This window comes from Acomys russatus, chromosome 26 (genome assembly GCF_903995435.1).
Source record: "Acomys russatus chromosome 26, mAcoRus1.1, whole genome shotgun sequence".
In the NCBI taxonomy this organism is placed as follows: domain Eukaryota; kingdom Metazoa; phylum Chordata; class Mammalia; order Rodentia; family Muridae; genus Acomys; species Acomys russatus.
Window position 1 is genome coordinate 17160950 of NC_067162.1, and position 20987 is coordinate 17181936.

General features: G+C 44.2%; 2 protein-coding genes across 4 annotated transcripts in view; one reads left to right on the forward strand and one right to left on the reverse strand.

Annotated features, from left to right (window-relative positions):
• The window catches only part of Rbl2 (RB transcriptional corepressor like 2), a 56022-nt gene extending 46910 nt beyond the window's left edge, over positions 1-9112 (forward strand). Inside the window, exons 20-22 of the mRNA XM_051169199.1 lie at positions 64-266; positions 793-957; positions 8616-9112. Of these exons, the coding sequence (XP_051025156.1) occupies positions 64-266; positions 793-957; positions 8616-8786 (539 nt within the window). The 3' untranslated portion in view covers positions 8787-9112. The remainder of the gene's footprint in view (positions 1-63; positions 267-792; positions 958-8615) is intronic.
• Positions 9113-9418: 306 nt separating this feature from the next.
• Aktip (AKT interacting protein) lies at positions 9419-20497 on the reverse strand. Of its 3 annotated transcripts, none has more exons than XM_051169201.1 (10): positions 20348-20497; positions 17416-17523; positions 15696-15901; positions 13138-13202; positions 12952-13052; positions 12410-12498; positions 12234-12332; positions 12030-12137; positions 11150-11210; positions 9419-10972 (listed from the first exon to the last, which is right to left on the reverse strand). In XM_051169201.1, exons 2-10 carry the CDS (start codon positions 17455-17457, stop codon positions 10862-10864), a joined length of 882 nt encoding a protein of 293 aa, XP_051025158.1. In that variant the 5' UTR covers positions 17458-17523; positions 20348-20497; the 3' UTR covers positions 9419-10861. The 3 variants fall into 3 exon arrangements, with proteins under 3 accessions (XP_051025158.1, XP_051025157.1, XP_051025159.1); XM_051169200.1 differs by having other exon boundaries at positions 17416-17527; positions 20348-20490; XM_051169202.1 differs by having other exon boundaries at positions 9419-10969; positions 17416-17527; positions 20348-20489.
• Positions 20498-20987: the final 490 nt, after the last annotated feature.

Consider the following 20987-nt stretch of genomic DNA (forward strand, 5'->3'; position numbering starts at 1 on the left):
TTTCCTAGTGAAGGGCCTCTTTCAAACGGTCCAGACCAGCACCCTTTGTTCTCTTGGCTGCAGCCAGTAGAGACTCCAGTCCAGTTATGAGGTCAAACAGCACCTTGCCAGTCCCACACCCCAGCAGTGCCCCTCCTACCCCAACTCGGCTCCCAGGCGGCAGCAGTGACATGGAGGAGGAGGAGAGAGGAGACCTCATCCAGTTCTACAACAACATCTACCGGAAACAAATGCAAACATTTGCCATGAAGTACTCGCAGGCAAGCGTAAGTGCTCGGGGCCACGGAATGCTGCTTTCACTTGAGTGGGAGGAGTCATCTGTTTGAGTTCATACACTAGATTTACAAGTAATTCTTCCACTAAATAAAACTAAGGATGTCTCCAGTCTCCAACACAAGTACCTTGCTTCATCAACATAATTTCTGCTGCTGCTCAGCAGTAAGAACAAGACTGTAGAACTTTCTCCATCTAGTAGAACAGGAGACAGCAGCCGAGCGGGTTTAGATTGTGTAGTGTTTAACAGAAATGACCCTGCAAATCGCTGAACTTTTTCTGTATTTTGTGAGCATAGTAATAGTTTAAGGACTGCATGATGTAATGTGTAGCACTGCTCACCAGGGACTGGCAGAAACTAACCACCTTCGAGTGTTGGCTGTTAGTGTGAGTCCCTAGCTGCTCAGCGTTCAAAAGCTTCTGGTTGATTCTGCCTCTTCCCTCAATAAAATTGATGATTTTTAATACAGCCTGGCTAGAAAATTTCTTTCTTAGAACTACTTACTTTGTTTTCAACAGATGGACACTCCTCCCCTCTCCCCCTACCCATTCCTAAGAACCGGCTCCCCTCGCCGAATACAGCTATCTCAAAACCATCCTATTTACATCTCCCCGCATAAAAATGAAGCAATGCTTTCTCCTCGAGAGAAGATTTTTTACTACTTCAGCAACAGCCCATCAAAGGTAAGACTATATAAATGATTTTAACTAACTCTAAATGCTTTAGGATGCTAGGATCAGTTTCTGTCAGTGTAAGCACTTCCTAGAGGGAGGGTGACTGCCAGGCAACAGAAGACATAAAGTCACAAAGGGCAAAGCCCCGGGTGAACTGGCTTGATTTTTGAGAACATTAGGGTTGAAAATAAAATAGAAGAACTAAGTCCATTTTCTTGCCTCCTTTCTTTCTGTACATTTTGGACACCAAGTTTTCTTTGTTAGTAAAGTTTTTCTACTTTTGTTCAGAATAGAAACTTTGGATCTTTAAACTAGTTACTGAGTTCTGTTTCTGTAACAGGCAGTGTCACTTTCTTTTGGAGTCTGTTTAGTGGGAAAATGGAAAGCTCAGTGTTAGACATATGTGGCAGCATCTGTCTCAGTCTGAGGGAAACGAGGTTCAATGGTGGAGAGAATAAATATAGTTCCTGAGATGTGGAAGTGCGTGCAAACAGAGAAGAGGAGGAAAGTGATGTCCTTAAGGCAAAGGCTATCTCACTGGGAGTGCTGCAGACAGACTCAGATGGGTACAGAAGGAAGCTATGACAAGCCAAATACCCTCTTGAGTGGGTTGTGCTTGGGGAACCATGCAGCACAGGGCAGGGCTGAGACTTAGTATGACACCTGCACTGACAACGCTGGAGGTTACACACTGTATTGCCTATTGGTGGCTCTTTGGTGACTGAGCCATCTCTGCAGCCCTTTTACCTTTTTATACATTTTGGGATGTATTGGGTTAAAAGTGCAAGTTTTATAGGAAATTCTGGCACAATATAAGAAATCTCATCCCACTGCATTGCTTTTGGGGTAAACTGCTGTCAGTTTCACATAATCCCACTAAGAGCATCTGAAAATAGATGTAAAAAACTTACATTAACTGTTTCAAACGTGAAGACACAGTTTAAAGGATGGCAAGCCTGCTGGTGGTGGTGGCAGCGCACACCAGCACTTGGGAGGCAGAGGAGGGCAGATCTCTGAGTTTGAAGCAAGCCTGGCCTACAGAGTGAGTTCAAGGATGGCAGTCCAGATGTCTAGTACTTGATGAATGAAATACGTATGTGGCCCCAAAGGTGAAGTACTAGCACATAGTTCTATGTGGGTAATCCCCGAAGACATGGCAGTGACTTATGTTAGTTATAGAGGACTGCACAAGATCTTACTTAGTATATATGAGGTTAGTTATTATGTACACATCTCTATATAGAGAGAATATATGACAGTAGTTATATATGTATATATCTACATAGAGAGAAAATATAAGGTTAATTGAAGACTGCACAAGATGAGATGCCCACAATAAGCAGATATGCAGAGGCAGAAAGCAGGTCAGTAGCTGCCTGAGAGAAAAGGAAGCATTTCTGCTATAGTGAGAAAGGTTTCTTTGAGAGCAGTGAGGGTGAGTGCGGGGCATGAGCTGTACCATGTGGATATCGCTGGAGTCACACACTTTAAACGTGAACTATATAGTATGTACACTACATGAACTATATGGCATACAAATTATAGTTCAGTCAGGCTGTTGTAAAGAATGTTCAAAACATCGTGCTAGCACCAAGTACAAAGAGAACTGTAGTAGCTATGGAACAGGGGAAGTGGACTTCAGAGCAATGAGCATATGACCTGGGCTGGAAATACAGCTCAGTGGTAAAGCATTTGCCTAGCATGTATGAAGTTGTATACTCAATTATGAGAGACATGAGAGGAGAGAGGAAACGTGCAAGAGTGGGAAGAAAATTACATTCACAGCCAAGAATCAATGTAACTGATAAAATAAATATATAAAAGATGGGAACATAATCCAACAGCATCAATTGCACATGGAACACTTTAGACGTTGACCGCACTCTAGACTGTGCCGGTCTTGCCCATGCTCGGCATGTGCTCTTCATTCAACTACACCCCCACATTCTTTGTAAATTAAAGAACTCAGATCATGGCGGGGGGGGGGGGGTTGTTTTTTGTTTTTTCTGGCCATAATGGCAATGAATCAGAAATTACTAACAAGAATGCTATTTGAAAATCTCCAAAGTTTTGTGGTCAAAGAAGCGCTCACAAGAGAAACTGGAAGGATTTTATTTAATGAGAATCTACAATGTTAAAATTGTAGATGTCTTAGTCACTGTTCTATTGCTGTGAAGAAGCACCAGGACCAAGGCAATTCTTATAAAGGAAAGAAGTAGCCTTAGCTGCTTTCCAGAAGTCCTAAGTTCAGTTTCCAGCAACCACATGGTGGCTCACAACCATCTATACTGGGATATGATGCCTCTTCTGTCATGCAGGCTCACATGCAAATAGAGAAATCATAATAATAAATTACATGAATATAATAATAATAATAATATTGTTATTGTTATTATTATTATTATTATAAGACAACGACGACTTAGGAACCCAGTATTAAATTTCTTGTTTGCTTTTAGATTTTATATAGAGTATTTTACCTGTGTTTTGTGTATGTGCACTGTCTGTATGCCTGGTACCTGGGGAAATCTGAAGGAGGGTATTAGGTCTCTTAGAATTGGAGCTAAAGATGGTTGTGAGTCACTGTGTAGGTGCTAGGAATTGAACCTCTACAAGAGCAACAAGTGCTCCTAACCCTGAGCCATCCCTCCAGCCCTTCTGTTTGGTTTTGAAACAGGATCTCATATTCTGTAGTCCACACTGACCTCAAACTCATGCCAAATTTCCTGCCTCAGCATCCTAAGTGCTGGGTTACACACAGGACTACCATATCAGTCTTAAATTCTAGTTTAAAAAAAACTCCTCAAACTATAGCTGTAGGCAACTTTATTGGGGAATTCTACAAGACATTAAAGGAAGAAATGATGCCAGGTTTATATTAAAGTCTTCAAAAATTGTAAAGACGTACCATTTCATAGTTCAATAAAAACATCTTTGAAAGAAATGATTTGATGCAAATTTGCCGATATGACGTCATCCCTAAGGGTGAGAACCTGAAAGTCTCCTTTCCAGTATTTACTTTCCCTTCTGTACATCTTTGCCCTGTAGATTCTGCCATATGTAAAAAGGCAAGATAAGCCATACATGGATTGTATATAGCAAAACCACAAAGAAGTATGAAAGTTCCTGGAAGTAGTAAGACTGGGAAGGTTATATACCTGAGGGGCAAAAATATTTACTAATGAAGAACAAGTAAAAACCTTTTTTTCTTTTGTAAAAACATTCTTAAGCAACATAATAGCATTAAAAAGTAAGTAGGGATGCTTTTAAACTACAAAATCTTGTTGAAGGAAATTATAGCTTGAGAAAATAGGGAAATGCTTTTAAATAAAAAAAAGTTTTTTTCCTAATTTACAAATTTAACTTAACCAGTCAAAATCCCAGAATTATTTGTATAAAGTAACCAGATGACTCAAAAACAAGCAGGCAAAGGAACTCAATAACCCAACTTTTTAAAAGTTGGAAGGTTCCCACCACCTGACTCTCAGCTTATAGTAGCAGTGTTACGGCAAGTGCAAATGCAGAGGTCAGTACAACACCCTGAAGCAGACCTGTGTGCGTGTGAGCGGATTCCTTCACAAAGGTGCTGTGGCAGCTTGTGAAAAGTCAGTCAATGGGTCGTGCCAATCTATGTGCTGCAATAATTGTAAACTCACATGCATGTCTTGTGCCACATGTGAAAATTAATGTAACAAATCAGATATAGATGAAAACTAAGTCTTGGTGAGCATGTGTTTTGGACAGATTTCTCAGATACAACCTAAAAATTATAATCTATAAAATGAGTTGTAATTAATCAAAACTAAGACTCTGTGCTCTTAGCCAGGTGTGGTGGCACACACCTTTAATACAGCACTCAGAAGGCAGAGGCAGGCGGATCAGTGTCAACAAAGTGAGTCCAGGACAGCCAGGGCTACACAGAGAAACCCTGCCTCGAAAAACCAAAAGAATTTGTGCTCTTTAAAAAACAGTGTTAGAGGAGCTGGGGAGATGGCTCAGCAGTTGAGAGAACAGACTGCTCTTCTAGAGGACCTGGGTTCAATTCCCAGCACCAACATGGCAGGCAGCTCACAACTGTCTGTAACTCCTAGATATGACACCTTCACATAGACATACATGCAGGCAAACACCAATAGACATAAAATAAAAAAACAAAGACAAACCAATGTTAGAATGAACAAAGCCATGGGCTGGGAAAAAACATGGAGACATTCCGTTTCTGGTAAAGGTTTACATGTTCACAGTACATAAAGGATCTGCAAATCAAGGATAACAAACGCCAGGTATACAAGTCCCAGCAATTCTGTAGAGCAACTAGAACCCATACTGCTGGAGTGAGCACACAATGCTACAGCCATGCTAAAGCACACTTTGGCAAGTTCTAAAGCTGTACCAATCATCTTATTCTTACATATTTAGTGATGTGGAAATTTATGTTCATCCAAACCATGAATGTTTACAGTAATTTTATTCCTGGTCATCAGAAAGTTTAAAAGAACCAGAATGTCCTTAATCTGATTAATGGTTAAACAAACTTAATTTCAGTGAATTATTACAACAACAACAACAACAACAACAACAACAACAACAACAACAACAACAATAATAATAATAATAATAACAATAATAATAGTCAGCACTCGGGAAGCTGAGGTATAATCTTAAGTTTGAGACCAAGCCAGCCTGGCCTTCACGGAAATGCCCTACCTCAAACCCCACCTACTTTAAACAGCAAAGCCAACCAAACACTAAATCATGCCAGAACCACTGCTAAACTCAATAGTATCATTGAACTCAGTGTGTTCATATGTAAGTGAAATACACTAGGAATTCGTTGTCTGCTTATTACAGCAGTCCAGAGAAGACTCTCTAGGGACTCAGTGAGTGCCGGGGCTTCAGGGAGCATAAGGGAAATTTGGGGAAAAGGAAATGCATTATGTTTTTTGTTAAGGTTATGCAACACCCAAGATGGTCCTCTGTCCACACATACACTTGCATGCAGAAACACACACTATTAAGATTTAATGGAGATAGCTGGGCATGGTGGCACATGCCTTTACTCCTAGCAGAGGCAGGTAGATCAATGTGAGTTTGAGATCAGCCTGGTCCACAAAGTGAGTCCAGGACAGCCAAGGCTACACAGAGAAACCCTGTCTCGAAAAACCAAAACCAAAACAAAAGATTTGATGGAGAAAGATGTCATGTGTCTCAACAGGTGACAACTGAACGAAGGAAAATGATCACACAGCAAGTAGTATCAATCTATAGCCTAAACATTCCCAGTCCATTTACCCTAGCACTCCTGTAAGAGCATATTCTGTGGACAAATCACAGTTTTGCCTATAATATAGCAACTAGGAAAAATAACCAGTGGGGGATCGTCCATGACAGATGTGCTCTGAGATGCTACATAGATGTTAGAGACGAGGCGGAGCCACACTTGCTGATACAGCACACTATAAACAACCCTTAACCTCACACAGTCCCTCCCATAATATGCTATCTATAAAACCAAAAAACCTCCCTAATGCTTATTTCCTGGAGAAAGGGCAGAGGATAGAAACTAGCCGGATTTTACAGTGCAGTAATAGTAATGTACCCCTGGGGTGTACGTGAAAATGAACTGGGGTGGAGTAGGTTGGAGACATGGTTTAGCGGCACCCACATGGTGGATGGAGAAAACTGTAGTAGTCCACACACAGAGAGAGGCTAGGTAGATTCTCTCTGTGCAAGTCTAGGATGTGGCTCTGAGGGTCAGCATGATGGCTAAGAGGGGAAAGGCACTTACCTCACCCCCCGAGCTGACCTCAGTTTAGTATCTGAACCCACGTAAAGTTAGGGGAAACTCGATAGCTGTCATCTGACCTCTATATGTACAATTTGGCACCCCTCCCCCAAAATGTTAAGATTTGAACTGTGAAAAAATATTGTGTAAATGAGTTATACCTACAAAGTGTACTTTAAATGTGCTGTTATGGTATCTGTCTGTAGACTGAAGAGTAACTTTTAATTTAATCAACTAATGTAATCAGTGAACAAGATAAGGAATACCTGAAGGAAAAACTAGAGGAGAAAAGTCCAAAGGAAGCCTTGGCTGGCCTGAACTTGCACTGTGGACCAGCCTGGCCTCAGTGATCCACTTGCTTGCCTCTACCTTCCAGAATGCTGGGACTACAGGTGTGTGCCACCACCACCCTGCAGAAGCTTTTATGAGTTAAAGTTTTGAAAATATATATGTGGGCAAAAAACATTGATTTAATTGAGAATTTCAGAGGTTTACTTCAAAGTACAGGATTGCATTGATGGGCTAGTGTGCACTCATGGTAGTGTTTACCTGGAATGCATTAGGCCCTGGTTTCATCTCCAGAACCACAAAAAGATAAAAATAATAATGAAATTATGTCTAGGATATACAGTTCTTTTGGCTCTAGGTCTCCTGTAGCCCAGGCTGGCCTCAAGTTTGCTGTGTGGTTGAAGGTGGCCTTGAACTTGTGATCCTTCCACCTCCATCTCTGGAGCGCTGTATTCCAGGTAGGCACCTTTATGCAGTGCTGGTAACATTCCACCAATGGGCTACAGTAGGAGCCCTAGGATCTGCATTTTAAAACCTGGGGGATGAGAAGTAACCAGAATTGTCCAAGCAGGGTGGTGCTATTTACCCACCACGGTGAAATTCCTTAAACTATGTGCATGTTAACATTTTCAACAGCGCATTTGTTCTTTTGAGACAGTGTTTCTCTGTGTAGCCTTGGCTATCCTGAAACTTGCTCTGTACACCAGGCTAGCCTCTGCCTCCTGAGTGCTGGGGTTTAAAGATGTGCACTACCATTGCCCCCTCAATGTCCTTTTAAAATAAGATGTGAATAAAAGTTCTAGTCAACAAGGTACCCAAAGAAAATAGTGTCTGAGCAGACTTCGGGGCCCTGGGACTGTCTCAAAATGAAGAGGAAACTTGCCATAGTGGCTCAACACTTCTAATTCTAGTATGCTTGAGGCTGGTGCAGGAGTGCAGCAGCGACTCTGAGGCCAGCCTGGGCTACAATGACTGTCTCAAAACAAGAAATCGAGGGGAGAGGTTGGCAGCTTGAGACGAGGTCTTAGAATATACCTCCAGCTGACCTGGGCCTAGTATGTAGCTAGGTTGACTTTAAAGCTCAGCAATCCTCTTGCTTCTGCCTCTCAAGCAGTGAAACCATAGATGAGAGCCACTGAACTTCCAAGTCACGCTATGTTTTTTAACTTGTATGTGGAGCTGTCAAGATGGCTCGGGGAGGGAGGGCACTTGCCACAAAAGCCCCACATAAAGGTAAAAGAACTGACTGCAGAGTTGTCCTCTGGCCTCCACACACACATGTGCACACACAAGAATCTCAAGGTGGCTGTGTGACTAGCCATGGCATAACTGTGCTGCTGTAGAACTATCAACCACAAGATGATGACCGTGTGTATTAGAGAGGTTTGTATCAATCACCAAGGAAGTTTGAAATGGAAATGCTCTGTCCCACTCAGTCACCAGTGTCCTGGGAGGAGCTGCTCAGGGTTTTCTTTCTGTAAAGGTGTTCAAATGCTTAAACTGCGGAATTAATTTGAGATCCTTTAACTTAATTCTGAGCAATGTGCTTTATTAGCGTTTTAAAGTTTTTGTAACTATCTTTTTCTTACCATAGAGACTGAGAGAAATTAACAGTATGATACAGACAGGAGAGACTCCAACTAAAAAGAGAGGGATTCTCTTGGACGATGGAAGTGAATCACCTGCAAAAAGAATTTGCCCAGAAAATCACTGTGCTCTGTTACGTCGTCTGCAAGATGTAGCTAATGACCGGGGTTCACGCTGAGGTCAGTCTCCAGTATGGAAACTGTCTTTGAATGAACTGCTTAGCAAGAGTGCTTAATGTGTGCAGGATTATGGGGCCTTGCTCCTTAATCCAGCAATTGATTAGAGCCTGGTAGAAAAGGGAAGCGTCTCTGACCGGGCGTAGCACTACATGCCTGTTACCCCAGCACCCAAGAGGTAGAAGGTAAGAGGACCAGGAGTTTAAGGCCAGCCTGAACTACATAGCATGGCTGAGGCCAACCTGGACTGCAAGTAACCGTGACTCAAAACCAAAACCAAAAGACCGGAAGGGACATTTTGGGGAGAAATTATACTTACTCCAGTGTCCTTAGACTATTTTATTTATCCCAAATGCCTCTCCCCTGCTACTTAGTGCTTACCTTCAACCACGGCTCAGAATCCAGACCTGGATTTTTTAAAACTCTGGTAAACTTTTACAAGTACCTCAGAAAGCAAATCTTTAGAGGCCTTTGTAGGTATGCTCCAGTAAAGGAACTGATTTTAAATTCATTCCCACTTGCTCATGGTTAGATTCAACCATGTATTTTAGGACGAACACAGAACAGATGGGTTGGCCCAGACCTGTAAGTCTCCAGGCACTTGCCTAAGGCTCCTGTTCCCTTTGAGCTCTATCCCTTCCCCAACAGGTACGGTACAGTGAGGTGTGCAATGTCTGAACCTGTGTAATTGGTGGCACTTTAGGGCTGTAAAATACATGGCGTTGTGACCCAGCAGCTTTCGCTGTGTATTTATGATGGCACTTTTTAAGGTGTGGACTTCCGTAGGAACAATACTTCCAGGCTAAACAACAGCCACTATTTAATCTTTTCTCAAGGGACTGCTGATGTGGCTGCATGTTCTGGGCACATGTAAAACTCCAGTTTGTGGTAGTGGTACTACACAGGATCATCTAGCTAAGGGAGATTTTTAAATCACGTTGACCTGAGGGAATCTGAAAAATTATGACCACTCCCTTTTGGAGGTAGTTACCCAAAGGAAAGTATCTTTGAGGGTACTCCTGGAAGTTAAAAAAAAATAGGTTGGAGAATTTAGGTTTTTATTAGTACATAGTACCATTATACAAATTAGAAAATTATTTAACAGCTATTGATTATCTACACATATATCTTTATTAATCATATTGACCAGTTTTTAAATTGGATTAATAATCCTAAGGAGAAAATTCAATTGTAAATTGGATCATTATAAACAGAGTTACTAGGTAACGTCATACAACTCTAAGAAAAGCAGCTGAACACCTACCACCTTGCACTGTCCTCTAGAGCAGTGCTGTGCAAAGTACTTATAAAACCCTTGGTACTGCTACTGTAATTTTATATGAAAATATGTGTATTTTTCAATAAAGCACTTATAAATTAGTCCGTTTAGTTATATTGAAAAGGAACATTATTTTCCTGCATAAATGACAATCATTTATTGGTTTATTTCATCTCTGCTAACACATCGGTCATTCACCATTTAAATACCTGACTTCATTAGAAACCGTTTGAACACTTTTTTCTTCCTCCTACCATAAAAATACAGTAATTTGCCTTTAAAAACAAAAACAAAACCTATGAACAGGCATCCTGGTTCTGCCTGCTTTCCTAATGCTTCTGAGATAGACGGTTACAGCAAGTCAGCAGGCAGAGGCCGGAAAGCCAGTCTTCTACTTGAAAGTGCTGCGCTCTGGAGTGCTCTCTACACCCTTCTCCAGGGCCTAACAACGTATGTACAGCAGAAGCCACCCACTGCGACCTAGTCCACAGTACTTGGTTCTCTCTGCTCCGTTAGTTTAAGTAAACAAAACTTACCTCTACCATATTCAGAAAAATACTTAAGCCTCAAGGTCCCCAATAATTGGAGTACTGAACTAGATCCAGCCTGACACTTCGGACAGAAGCAACGCATTACTCACTGAGGGCTCCGTAACCTGCTGTTAGAACCTAGGCATACAAACACCGAGCCAGTCACTGTTCACGCGGTTTACTCTTCAGGCAGTCCTTTGCCATTAGTCAGCTTTAACTAGGCCAGAGTCCAGCAGGAAAGTGCATGGTGCACCAGATCCACCGTCTCTTAGGTTGCTACTGTTTTCTCTTCTTTACTGAAAGGTTGTACTGAGCCAGGCTTTACCCATGACAGGCCAGCAACATGAACACTTTTACTGTGCTGTTCTTCAGGCTTCTTCTAGGCACAATCAAAAACAAACATAAAAAAAAAAAAAAAAAAAGAACTGGTGAGGAGCAAGTTCAGAACCGTCTCATTAGTTCCCCCAGGAGTTAGCTGTGTGTGTCACAGTGGCCCCCAATAGAGACACTCAAGAAACCAGGACAGGGCAGCCATTTCAAAATGGTATGTACTTACTTTCTGAGTCAGCATCTTCTCTCTAGCCTCATCATGTACAGAAGGGTTCCATGGAGAAAAGCTTCAAGGGCAAAAAATGTTAAAAACTTAAGAAAAACTTTTCAGGGTTTTTGTGTAGCCCTGGCTGTCCTGGAACTCACTCTGTAAATTGAGGCCTGCCTCTGCCTCCCAAATTCAGGGATTAAAAGCATGTGCCTCCACCAACACCCCTGGCTAAATGGCAATCTTTAATCAGTTGCTAGCATGTACACTGATGCTATCTCTTACAAAAAGACTTATTCCTGTGAGCCTCATAACACTGAAATATTAAAGATAAAGCAAGACAGAGTGAAACCAAGTAATTGCTTTGGATTACCAAAGCTAAAGTACAGAATCCAAGTGGTCCATCAGCAGAGCCCCAGGCAGCACTACATACAGGACTCTTCCTAGTGACACCAACGTCCACCCAAGCCAGTGCGGCCTCCATTCTTACACAATCTCTCCACCTAACTGTCAGGGCGGGTCTAGCTCAGTACAACAAGCATCTTGGTGAGTATGTGAGCGGTAAGCTGCATTTAACAGCAGAGAAATGAGTCTGATGCTAGTGGCTTCAGGCTCCACATGTCAGTCCATGAAGAAGGGTGTGGAGAGCAGCTCTCACACTGCCTTCTGAAAACTGCTCACACAGAAAAAGGAAAAAGCACTTGACAAAGTCACTAATATCGCATCACTGACGATGTGTATGCGACACCAAGCTTTTGGTTTAAGGCAAGAACCCAAGTGGCATTAGGAGCTGAGCTGCAGGAAGTGAAAAGCTCCAGGTTAACACTCCCTATGCTCCTCTACAGCCTTATTCTGAGATCATCTGGAAAATGGAAATATAAAGTGACAGAGCGCTTACCTAATTGCATAGGGGTCTTCTATCTTCGGTTGGTCAAACAAACGAGCAGTACATACTTTAACACTGTCAACCACTTTACTTTTAAAAAGCTGAATGTCTTTTTCATACCTGTGTTAAAAATTTACCAATACATTTTAAATAACAAATTGATGTTAAATAATAGTAAGTAAATGAAGCCAAAGTAACAAAGTAAAAGTCACATACAGTACTGCAGCCTCTGGGTTTAGGGGGCTTGTTGTGTCGATCTTGTAGAAGACTCTCCTTGCATACATTAACACTTGCCATATATGGTTATGGTTCCGCCTGCAGGGAAACAAGGCGTGATTACTACCAGCCGTCCCTGAGGGCAGTGCTACTACAAGAAACTCTGATACACTAACCTCCACTTTGCAAATGCTCTCTTCACGTCCAGTTCACCTGAGCTGGGATCAACCAGTGGGTGGAAGACTGGAATATCAAACAGCAAGCGCTGTATGGAGAGAGAGATTGCAGTGGGAATGATGCCATGCTGCTAGCTAGTCAGATCAGGCCCACAAAGGGCCTTCACTGTAACCATTTTCCTTTAAAAAAAAAAAAAAACCAAGAACAACAACAACAAAAAAAACAAAAACAAAAACAAAAAAAACCCCACCAAACTCCCCACTTCTGCAGCGGGGGAGATCCTATCTCCTCCCCTGCGGCATGGCCATCACCTGTCAGGATGGTGCAGCATGGGCCCCAGCCTCCCCCACATACCCTGAGCAGAGGAAGGGTGAAGCTGCAGGCCGGGTAGCATGACCAGAGGTAGCAAAGCACCACCCCCCATCAGCTGTGGGAAACATCTATCTGAGGAGACTGAGGTCATTACAAGGTTTACAGTCAGGGAAGGAATTGATTTCCCCTCAGTGAAACGCTATGTGGGCTCAGTCATAGTCCTACTTACTGGACAGTCGCCATCTGGATAGTTATCAGGAATATACACCGTAAACTTGAACACACCATCCTGATACAGCCCATGCCGTATAAAAATTACTCCGAACCACACTGCAGGAGAACATAAACATGCTAAAGTCCCACCTGGGTCACAAGACCCCACACGCCATGAATGAAGGGCCAACCCACACCTCACCTAATGCAGAGCGGTAAGATGGCTGTATGTAGACGCCTGGGAGCTTCTGCTTCACTACCAGTGTACTAAAAAGAGAACAGCACAGTAGTTAGCCTTTACAGATTCCAGGGACACATCGTCAGGCCATCCCATAGTTTCTGAGATGTCACGCCTCAAGTGGCAGCTGATGCCCAAACGACACACAAAGAATCATTCTAGCCCCACACCTAAGTGTCTCCTAGATTACCAACCACTCTCTGACTTCTAAACTAGCCCACAGAAAAGCGTGAGCCAATGCAGGGTCCCAGATTCAGAAAGGCCAACGGGGACAAAGATTCAAGTTTCTCTCTCAGAAACAGATAAATTTGGACATTAAAGCTGAGGTAAATGAGCTGATGTGAGACCCCCACATTTAGTCCCAGCACTTGGGAGCACAGAGGGTGGATCTCTATGAGGCAAGTCCAGAGTGAGACCCTGTCTCAAACAAAAACACTACAATAAAATTGAGATTAAATATATTTGTAAAAATATTGCTTTTATCATTATAAATTAGAAGTGTTCACACATTCAAAATATTTTTTACTATTAAAAATGTGTTTTCCTTTGGGGCTTTGGCATACTACATTTGTACTACTAAATCAAAGCAAACTGTTTTCAGTTGCAGTCGCAGGCACTGAGTAAGAAGAGCCCAGAGCTGCCATCACTTAGCCATCCTTGTGAGCCGGCCTCATTGGGTCATGTGGCAGGACAGGCTTTAGGTGTACGTGTTGCTGTGGAGGCAGGCATCATTTGAACTTCCAAACACCCTGAACTCAGACTATTTGGGCCTTGTTAGGGAAGGTGCACGCTGACACATAAGGCAAGACACAAGTTTCATAGCAGAAAGATGCTATGGGTTTTTCTGGATCTACCGAGTTACATACACCCTGGCAGCCATTTTGCTTGGTCCCCTGAAGCTGCAGCTATGAGCTACAATCTGACACTGAAAAGGACAGTGCTGACCAAGGCACTCTAAGCATTTACCTGAAAATCTTAAAATGTATAGAGGCTTTTAAAGAGAATTTATTTATTTAATTTTGTTTTTCAAGACAAGGATTCTCTGTGTGGCCCTGGCTGTCCTGGAACTCACTTTGTAGACCAGGTTTACCTCGAACTTATGTAGATTCACCTGTTTCTGCCTCCCAAGTGCTGGGAGTAAAGGCATGCACCACCACCCCTGGCAAGATTTATCTTTATATAAGCATTTTGCCTGCCTGTATGCAACTCTTATCTGAGTCCCTCGTCCCTACAGACGCCATAGATCTCCATAGGCATCAGACCTTTTGAAACTGTAGTAACAAATGGTTGTAAGCTACCATGTGGGTGCTAGGAACTGAACTATAGTTCTCTGCGAAAGTGTCAAGTGCTCTTAGCTGCTGAGCCATCTCTCCAGCACCTAGGGCCTTGTTTATTACCTAAGTGCCTCAAATTTATTTTTAAGCATTTTCTAAGTTACTTATACACCCTCAGGCTGACCCTGAATGCACGGCAGATCTGACTGCAACCATTACAGGAAGATCCATTACCTTTTCAAGTCTCTGAGATTTAGTCAGTAGAAGCACAGCTAGCAGAGAGAGCTAGCCACAGAGCCGTTTTCAGAGAAGGCAGTTTGTGTTTAACATACAGCCAACTTTCAGTCAGCCACAATAGGAGCCTGTCACCTCACTGCTCAGCCTCAAAACACAAGGCATCCATTATAGAGCTGAAGACCACTGCTACACTACACTGGGCCCCATTCCCTCTAACCATTACAGCATCAGCACCCTGGGAGGAGAGATCACGATCCTCTAAAGATAACTGAACGTCAGAGAAACCTACACATTACAGGAAGTAAGAACTTTCTAGATTTCTGTCCCTTTAGCAACTGACCCAAACTCCATGGTCCTTGAAGCCCATTTCTATGTGTCAAGCAATGTGTTGGCGCCACTGGCAGGCTGCAGTGCTCCACCCCCCTCTTTTTAACTTCAGGGCAAGGGTGGGCTTGGGAAAACTTTTCACTCCCAATATGACCTTCCAACATACAGAACAAGTACAAAACAATATAAAACAGAACTACAAGATGTCCTCTGACCTCCACCTGTGCCAATGCACAGCCCCCCCCCCGACACCCCCCCAACACACACAATAAAAATGTAATTTAAACAAAAATTTTAAGTACTTGTTTGAGTTTTCCAAGTCAATGTTTCTATTTCCTTCACCTGCTGAGAGTGACTTCCTGACCCTTTCTTACTGGAATTCCTCCTGTCTATCAGGGTGCTTTCTAAAACGTGAGAGCCAAAATGGAGCTCAAACTCCCCAATGGGTGTGGACCCAAGTGACTGCCACATAGGCACTGCCCACTTGCTAAAGAAACCTCTTCCAGTGAAATGCCTCACAGAATGGAAGACTGAAATTGAGCTACCAGGTCCCTAATCCATTGTATGCTCTCCAAAGTCCCACCTTCCTCCCATTCTCCAATGTGGAACAAGCTGGGGACATGATTTCATTCTTAACTTTTAGGCATACCATTCATAACTGACCATCATCTGTGAAGGACTCACAATTCTGCAAGAAGCGAATATTCCAGGTAGAAGGGTCCGTAAGAAGCGTGGGTGCCATTTGTTGATTGCGCTGCTGGGGCAGGAGATGTAGGTTTCGTTATGGGCAGAGCATTTTTGGGAATAGAAGGCAGCTGTTTTTTTGGTGCAGTTCGCGGAGGACTGGTTTTCACATCCCCTGCTAACGTCTTCTCTTCACCTTCGGCTCGCTGTTCAAGATGAAATTGTGAGAGCGTTTATGGCAACTAAAAACAGCACACTGTCACTCCAGCCTAGCTTCTCAGCCAGAGTTACTCCTTACATAGCAATTCTCACGCCATGACTAAAATGCCTTCAAACCCCTTGAGAAGGCAGGTCACAGAAGTAGCAAACAAGGCTGAAGCGGGACCAAAGCAGTAAGAATCCCATTAGGAACAATGCAGGCAAGCCTTTCACAAGCCACTGACGCAGGAAAGCCATTATCAAGACCAGAGATGCCTCAGTGTACGTGCAGATACTGTAGAAAAGCTGGGCTATGCACTTCAAAATTAATAGTATGGATGGATGACTGAAATTAGTCACCCCCTGATGTGAGCACTGGGATAGGAACCAGTAAACGAAGCTATTATCTCACTTGCTTAGGTCTCCCTTGATGTTACTAGGTTTCCACACTTGCATCATGAGCACCCACTGCCATCCTTAGTCAAAGAGCTCAGAATGGCCAGAAACTAGCATCTCACTGGTGCCTCAACCTTGAATGCAACAGAGGCTACTTAATTTGATATATAAAAAATTCTGTGTTAATATTGTTGACTGGCAGGTGGAATTGGGCTTTTAAATAATTCCATGTATATGTGAAGCTTTCTTAAGAGGAAAATTTATTTATTTTTTAAGATTTTGTTTTACATTATTTATTTGGGGGTGCATGTGTGCCATGGCACACATATAGAGGACAAACTCAGACTTGGTAAGAAGAGCATTTGTCTACTGAACCATTTTGCCAGCCCACATATATATGTATGTGTACATATATACATACATATACACAAAACACATACACATCTCATATATGTATGTGTGTATGTATGTGTGTGTGTGTGTATATATGTATTTATGTATAAAATTTTAAAACTGCATGATGGCTCACACTTATAATCCCAACATTCAATAGGTTAAGGCAAGATTGCTGTTTGGGGCAACCTAGACTGTAGAATAATAGGCTATCTTGGGCTATATAGCAATACTTGATCTCCAAAAAGTAAAGAAAGGCATTTTAAATATAATTCTCCCAACTCTTAGCTGACTTGACTAAAGTTTCTCCAAAAACAGAATCCTGAAACTTCAACAGAGAAGCGTTCAGAATATGTGACAGATTTCATCATCATGCATACAGTCTAAATGAAACAATCTTAGCATAGTGATCACCAGAGCTTCCGCTGATGTGAACTCTCAGCCTAGAAACTGACGTTAATAGACAAAATGATTTCTCAAAAATAAAACCAGGCAGTTTGTTGCTAAAGATTACAGGTGGCATCGGGTGTAGCAGTACACACCTTTGAGCCCAGCACACAGAAGGCAGAGGCAGGCAGATCTCCATGAGTTCGAGGCCACCTTGGTCTACAAATCGAGTCCAGGACAGCCAAAACTATTACACACAGAGGGGGCAAAAAAAAGACTACAGAAGGCTTTGATACAAACTATTGCCTCCCTTTCTATTAGACTGCTGTTGGTTGGCTATACCTACTTTGCGTACTGAGCCTGCAGACACGCTCCACAAAGGGTTCATAATGTGTACTCCAAACAAAGAACTTCAGTGCTGTGTCATCAAACTCTTCTGTCCTCAGCATTCACGCTGCCTTGAAACATGGGGAAAATGCAAACATACCAACACCGAGAGTTAAGACAGACTCTGGCACACTGGGCACACATCATGCCAAGCAGTCCTCACATTAAGAGGCCTGGGAATGTCAGCTCTAAGAATAATCCCTTCACACCTTTCTACTGCAGGCTCTGTTCTCACAACCAGACTATGCGCCATAGCCGAGCAAGCCAAGCCCAGTACTTTGGAGGCTGAGGCAGGAGGATACAGAATGTGAGGCCAGTTTGGACTACATAGTGATAACCACTGATCACACAAAAACAAGCAAACGAAATGATCATCTAGGTACCAGGTTCCTGACCAGCATTCAGTATAGTTAAGGACAAAATTCCGCTTTGAATTACCACACAGCCATCGCTCCTACGACACAGTATCTAGGCATCTGACTAATGGGAAAGCTATATGCAGCATGCACCACCTACACACACACACAAGCTCTACCCCTGTTCCCAGGGTCAAGGTGAGTGACTATGAGTGTCCTCAAGTACAAAACTAATAGCCAAAGAGGTAAGAAGAACACACATGAGGCCAGCATTAGTGTCCCAGGGCTTTAATCCCAGCGCTCAGGAGGCAGAGGCAGAAGCAGGTAAATCTCTGAGTTCAAGGCCAGCCTGGTCTACAGAGTGATTTTCAGGTCATCAAAGGCTACACAGAGAAACCCTGTCTTGTGTGGGGGAGTATTGGGGGGGGGGGGGCGCATGACACATGGACACACACGAGAGGCCAAGTATACCTGTATCAGGAAACAGGGGTAGAGTTCTATTCCAACTACCCCAAGAAAATGACCTTTAAAACAAGACAACAACAAAAAAAAAAAAAAAAAAAAGAAAGAAAGAAAGAAAGAAAGAAAGAAAGAACGAAGGAAAGAAAGAGAGAAAGAAAAAAAAAAAACAAGAAAACAAAAACTCAGGGCTTCACTATGTGGTTCAGCTTGGTCAGGAATTCAAGACACAGCCCAGGCTGGCCCTAAACTCCCAATCTAAGTATTGAGCATTCCTTGCAAAGGGAAGGTTGTTTAAAGTACTAAAAATATGGGGATTCCGCAGTATTAGTCACTTGAGGAATTAAAAATGTGTAAGTTCAGGGACGGCTCAAAGGAGACATTTCATGAACCTTATCCTTGAAGCTTAAGGTGGTGAGTGAGAGAGCAGGTTTCAAAGATCACAAGGTCAATGGGTCACTTAGTAAATATACACAGACACAAAGGGGAAAAGTAGCCAGCCCAGCTCTAAGACTGTCTCCCCAAGGCTCTGCATTTTAAAGTATGGCTCCTTATCTGTATGGCTCCTTATCTGAACTGCTATCTGCATCCCTGAAAAGCTCAAGGTGAAAAGGGTCAAAATTTAGCAACATTTCCTCAAATTCCTCCTAAGCGCACCCAAGTGTGTGTAATCAGCAGTGATTTGTTTCCTCTGGTGTGCCCACAGCATCCAAGGGTGGGTACCACCAGCTCTGCCATCCCAGCCAGTGCCCATAACTGCTGCTGTGCTTTCCAGGAGACAGTGTCACCCAGTAATTAAATCAGAGGACGGGGAACCCACTTCTCCCAATAACCTGCTGACTTGCAGACATTTAAAAAGACTTTGCAAACCTGCTTTTAAAGGTGGGGGACACAACAGGACCTCAAAACTGGGGAGGGGGTATGTTCCTGTTTGGTTCAAATGAAAACCACGTTGTTCTTTCAGGACTAGCACCCCACTGTCCAGACACACCTGTTTTATCCGGGTTCTTCACCCTTTGAGAGATGGTTTTTCCTACTTGTGAACGTACTTGCATTAAGTACCTTTCGAGTCTGTGTCTTTGGCCTTTAAAAATTCAGTACATCGCCTTCCGTTCCTCCAAGAGGTACCCATGCGCCACCCATCGCAGCTTTTTTTTTTTTTTTAAACTAAACGGTTCTGATGGCAACAAAAGCACAAGGAACTGTAGCCAACTTTTCAGAAAATACAGTTTGCTAGATGAGCAATCTGCCATAGGCATGGCGTGACATCGTCCAATAGTAATGACAGGATGTATGGAAAACAGGCCCCATCCTTGTTCCTCAGAAAACATCACCACACTTTCTGCTCCTTTGACTCTAAGAATGAAAAATGACTGCGTGCCTTTATACACCGCACAGCTGGGCGAAGGGGGCACCTTCTTCACCTGTGCCACGATCGTCACACCGCAGAGGGCAAATGAAACCTGGCTACTGTCGTTCTTCCTCTGTGACATAGAGCTAACATGAACTCTAACTACTCTTAACTAATGTATCACCCAAAATAGGTTTAGGAAATCCCACGTTAAGAGGCCACCAAAGCAAGACCGAGGAAAAGTAAACAGCCCCAGCCTCGGACACCTGGGCCGGGCAGTTAGTTGGGCCGGGCACCCTCGCCCCGGGCACAAACCCGTCTCGGAGCACGTCGAGAATCTGGACAAACCTGTCCGGAGGTGATGCAAGGCTGATGCCCGGCCCCGGCCCCGGCCCCGAAGCTAGCTGGAGGAAGGCTGGGCCCGCGAGTCTGCAGCCGAGGCCGAGAGCCTGGGGCTTCGTTGTAGCCCCTCGGCGGGGAGACGGGACGCAGTGCGGACCACCCCGACCAGAGCGACACCGAACCCGCCACCCTTCTCCTCCGCGGCCGCCGAGGTCACGCAGCAGGTGCCCGGAGCGCACAGGTGCGGCCCCGCCCCCGTGTCCCCGCGCGGCCGCCGTCGCCCTAGTCCCTAGCGCCCCGCAGAGAACCGAATGCCGGGCCGCGGACACAACCCCTCGGCCCTGACGGCTCTGTAGCCACCGGCCAAGAGACAGGTCGCTTACCTGGATGCCTTCATTGCGGAGCTCCGGCGGCCGAGCTCCACCTCGGCCCGACAGCATCTCCAGCCCTAGCGCAGCCCGGCCCCTGCCGCTCCTCTCCCGCAGTGCCCCGCCCCGACCTGCCCTCAGCGGGACACGCCCTGGACACGCCCCTAGCCTGGGCGCTTCCGCTCGGGCGCTGGTCTCGAGTGGCTCTCTCGCCGTCCATCAAGAACGTGCTTCCGGGAGATGCAGAGGGCGGGCGTTCTGTCCTGCCAATCAAGTCAGCGCCGCTCGGGTGGGGCCGCGCTCGTCCCGCCCCTTACGTAACAGCGCCCAGGGCGAGCTGTCAGTCAAAAAAGCTTCAATCCCTGGGTTGTCTGGGACGGAAACAAACAGGCACCCAGCTGCCATTGGACGCGGCATATGCCAGTCACCATGGAGACCCGCCATGGTTTATGCGGCAGGCCCTGGAGCTAGTCTCTCTGGCAGTGATTGCTGCTGGCTCCTGGCTCCGCAGGGCGGTGTTTAGTACCCAAGACAGGACTGAGCCTCCAAGACTCTGAGGCCGTAGCTGGCGTAGGAGGAGGGCTGGCAGCTCCTTTGTGGTAGTGATGTAGGAGAAATTGGAAGCAGTAAAATTGATATATACAGGATTTATTAA

Bases quoted from the DNA above. Each gene is read 5' to 3' on its own strand.
- Aktip (XM_051169201.1), bottom strand. From the start codon at position 17,457: ATGAACCCTTTGTGGAGCGTGTCTGCAGGCTCAGTACGCAAA. The intron at 12,499-12,951 runs GTAAGTAGGACT...CTCTCCATACAG, and splicing joins ATCCAGATGGCGACTGTCCA to CGCTTGCTGTTTGATATTCC. The intron at 10,973-11,149 runs GTAAGTACATAC...GATTGTGCCTAG, and splicing joins AGAAGATGCTGACTCAGAAA to AAGAAGCCTGAAGAACAGCA.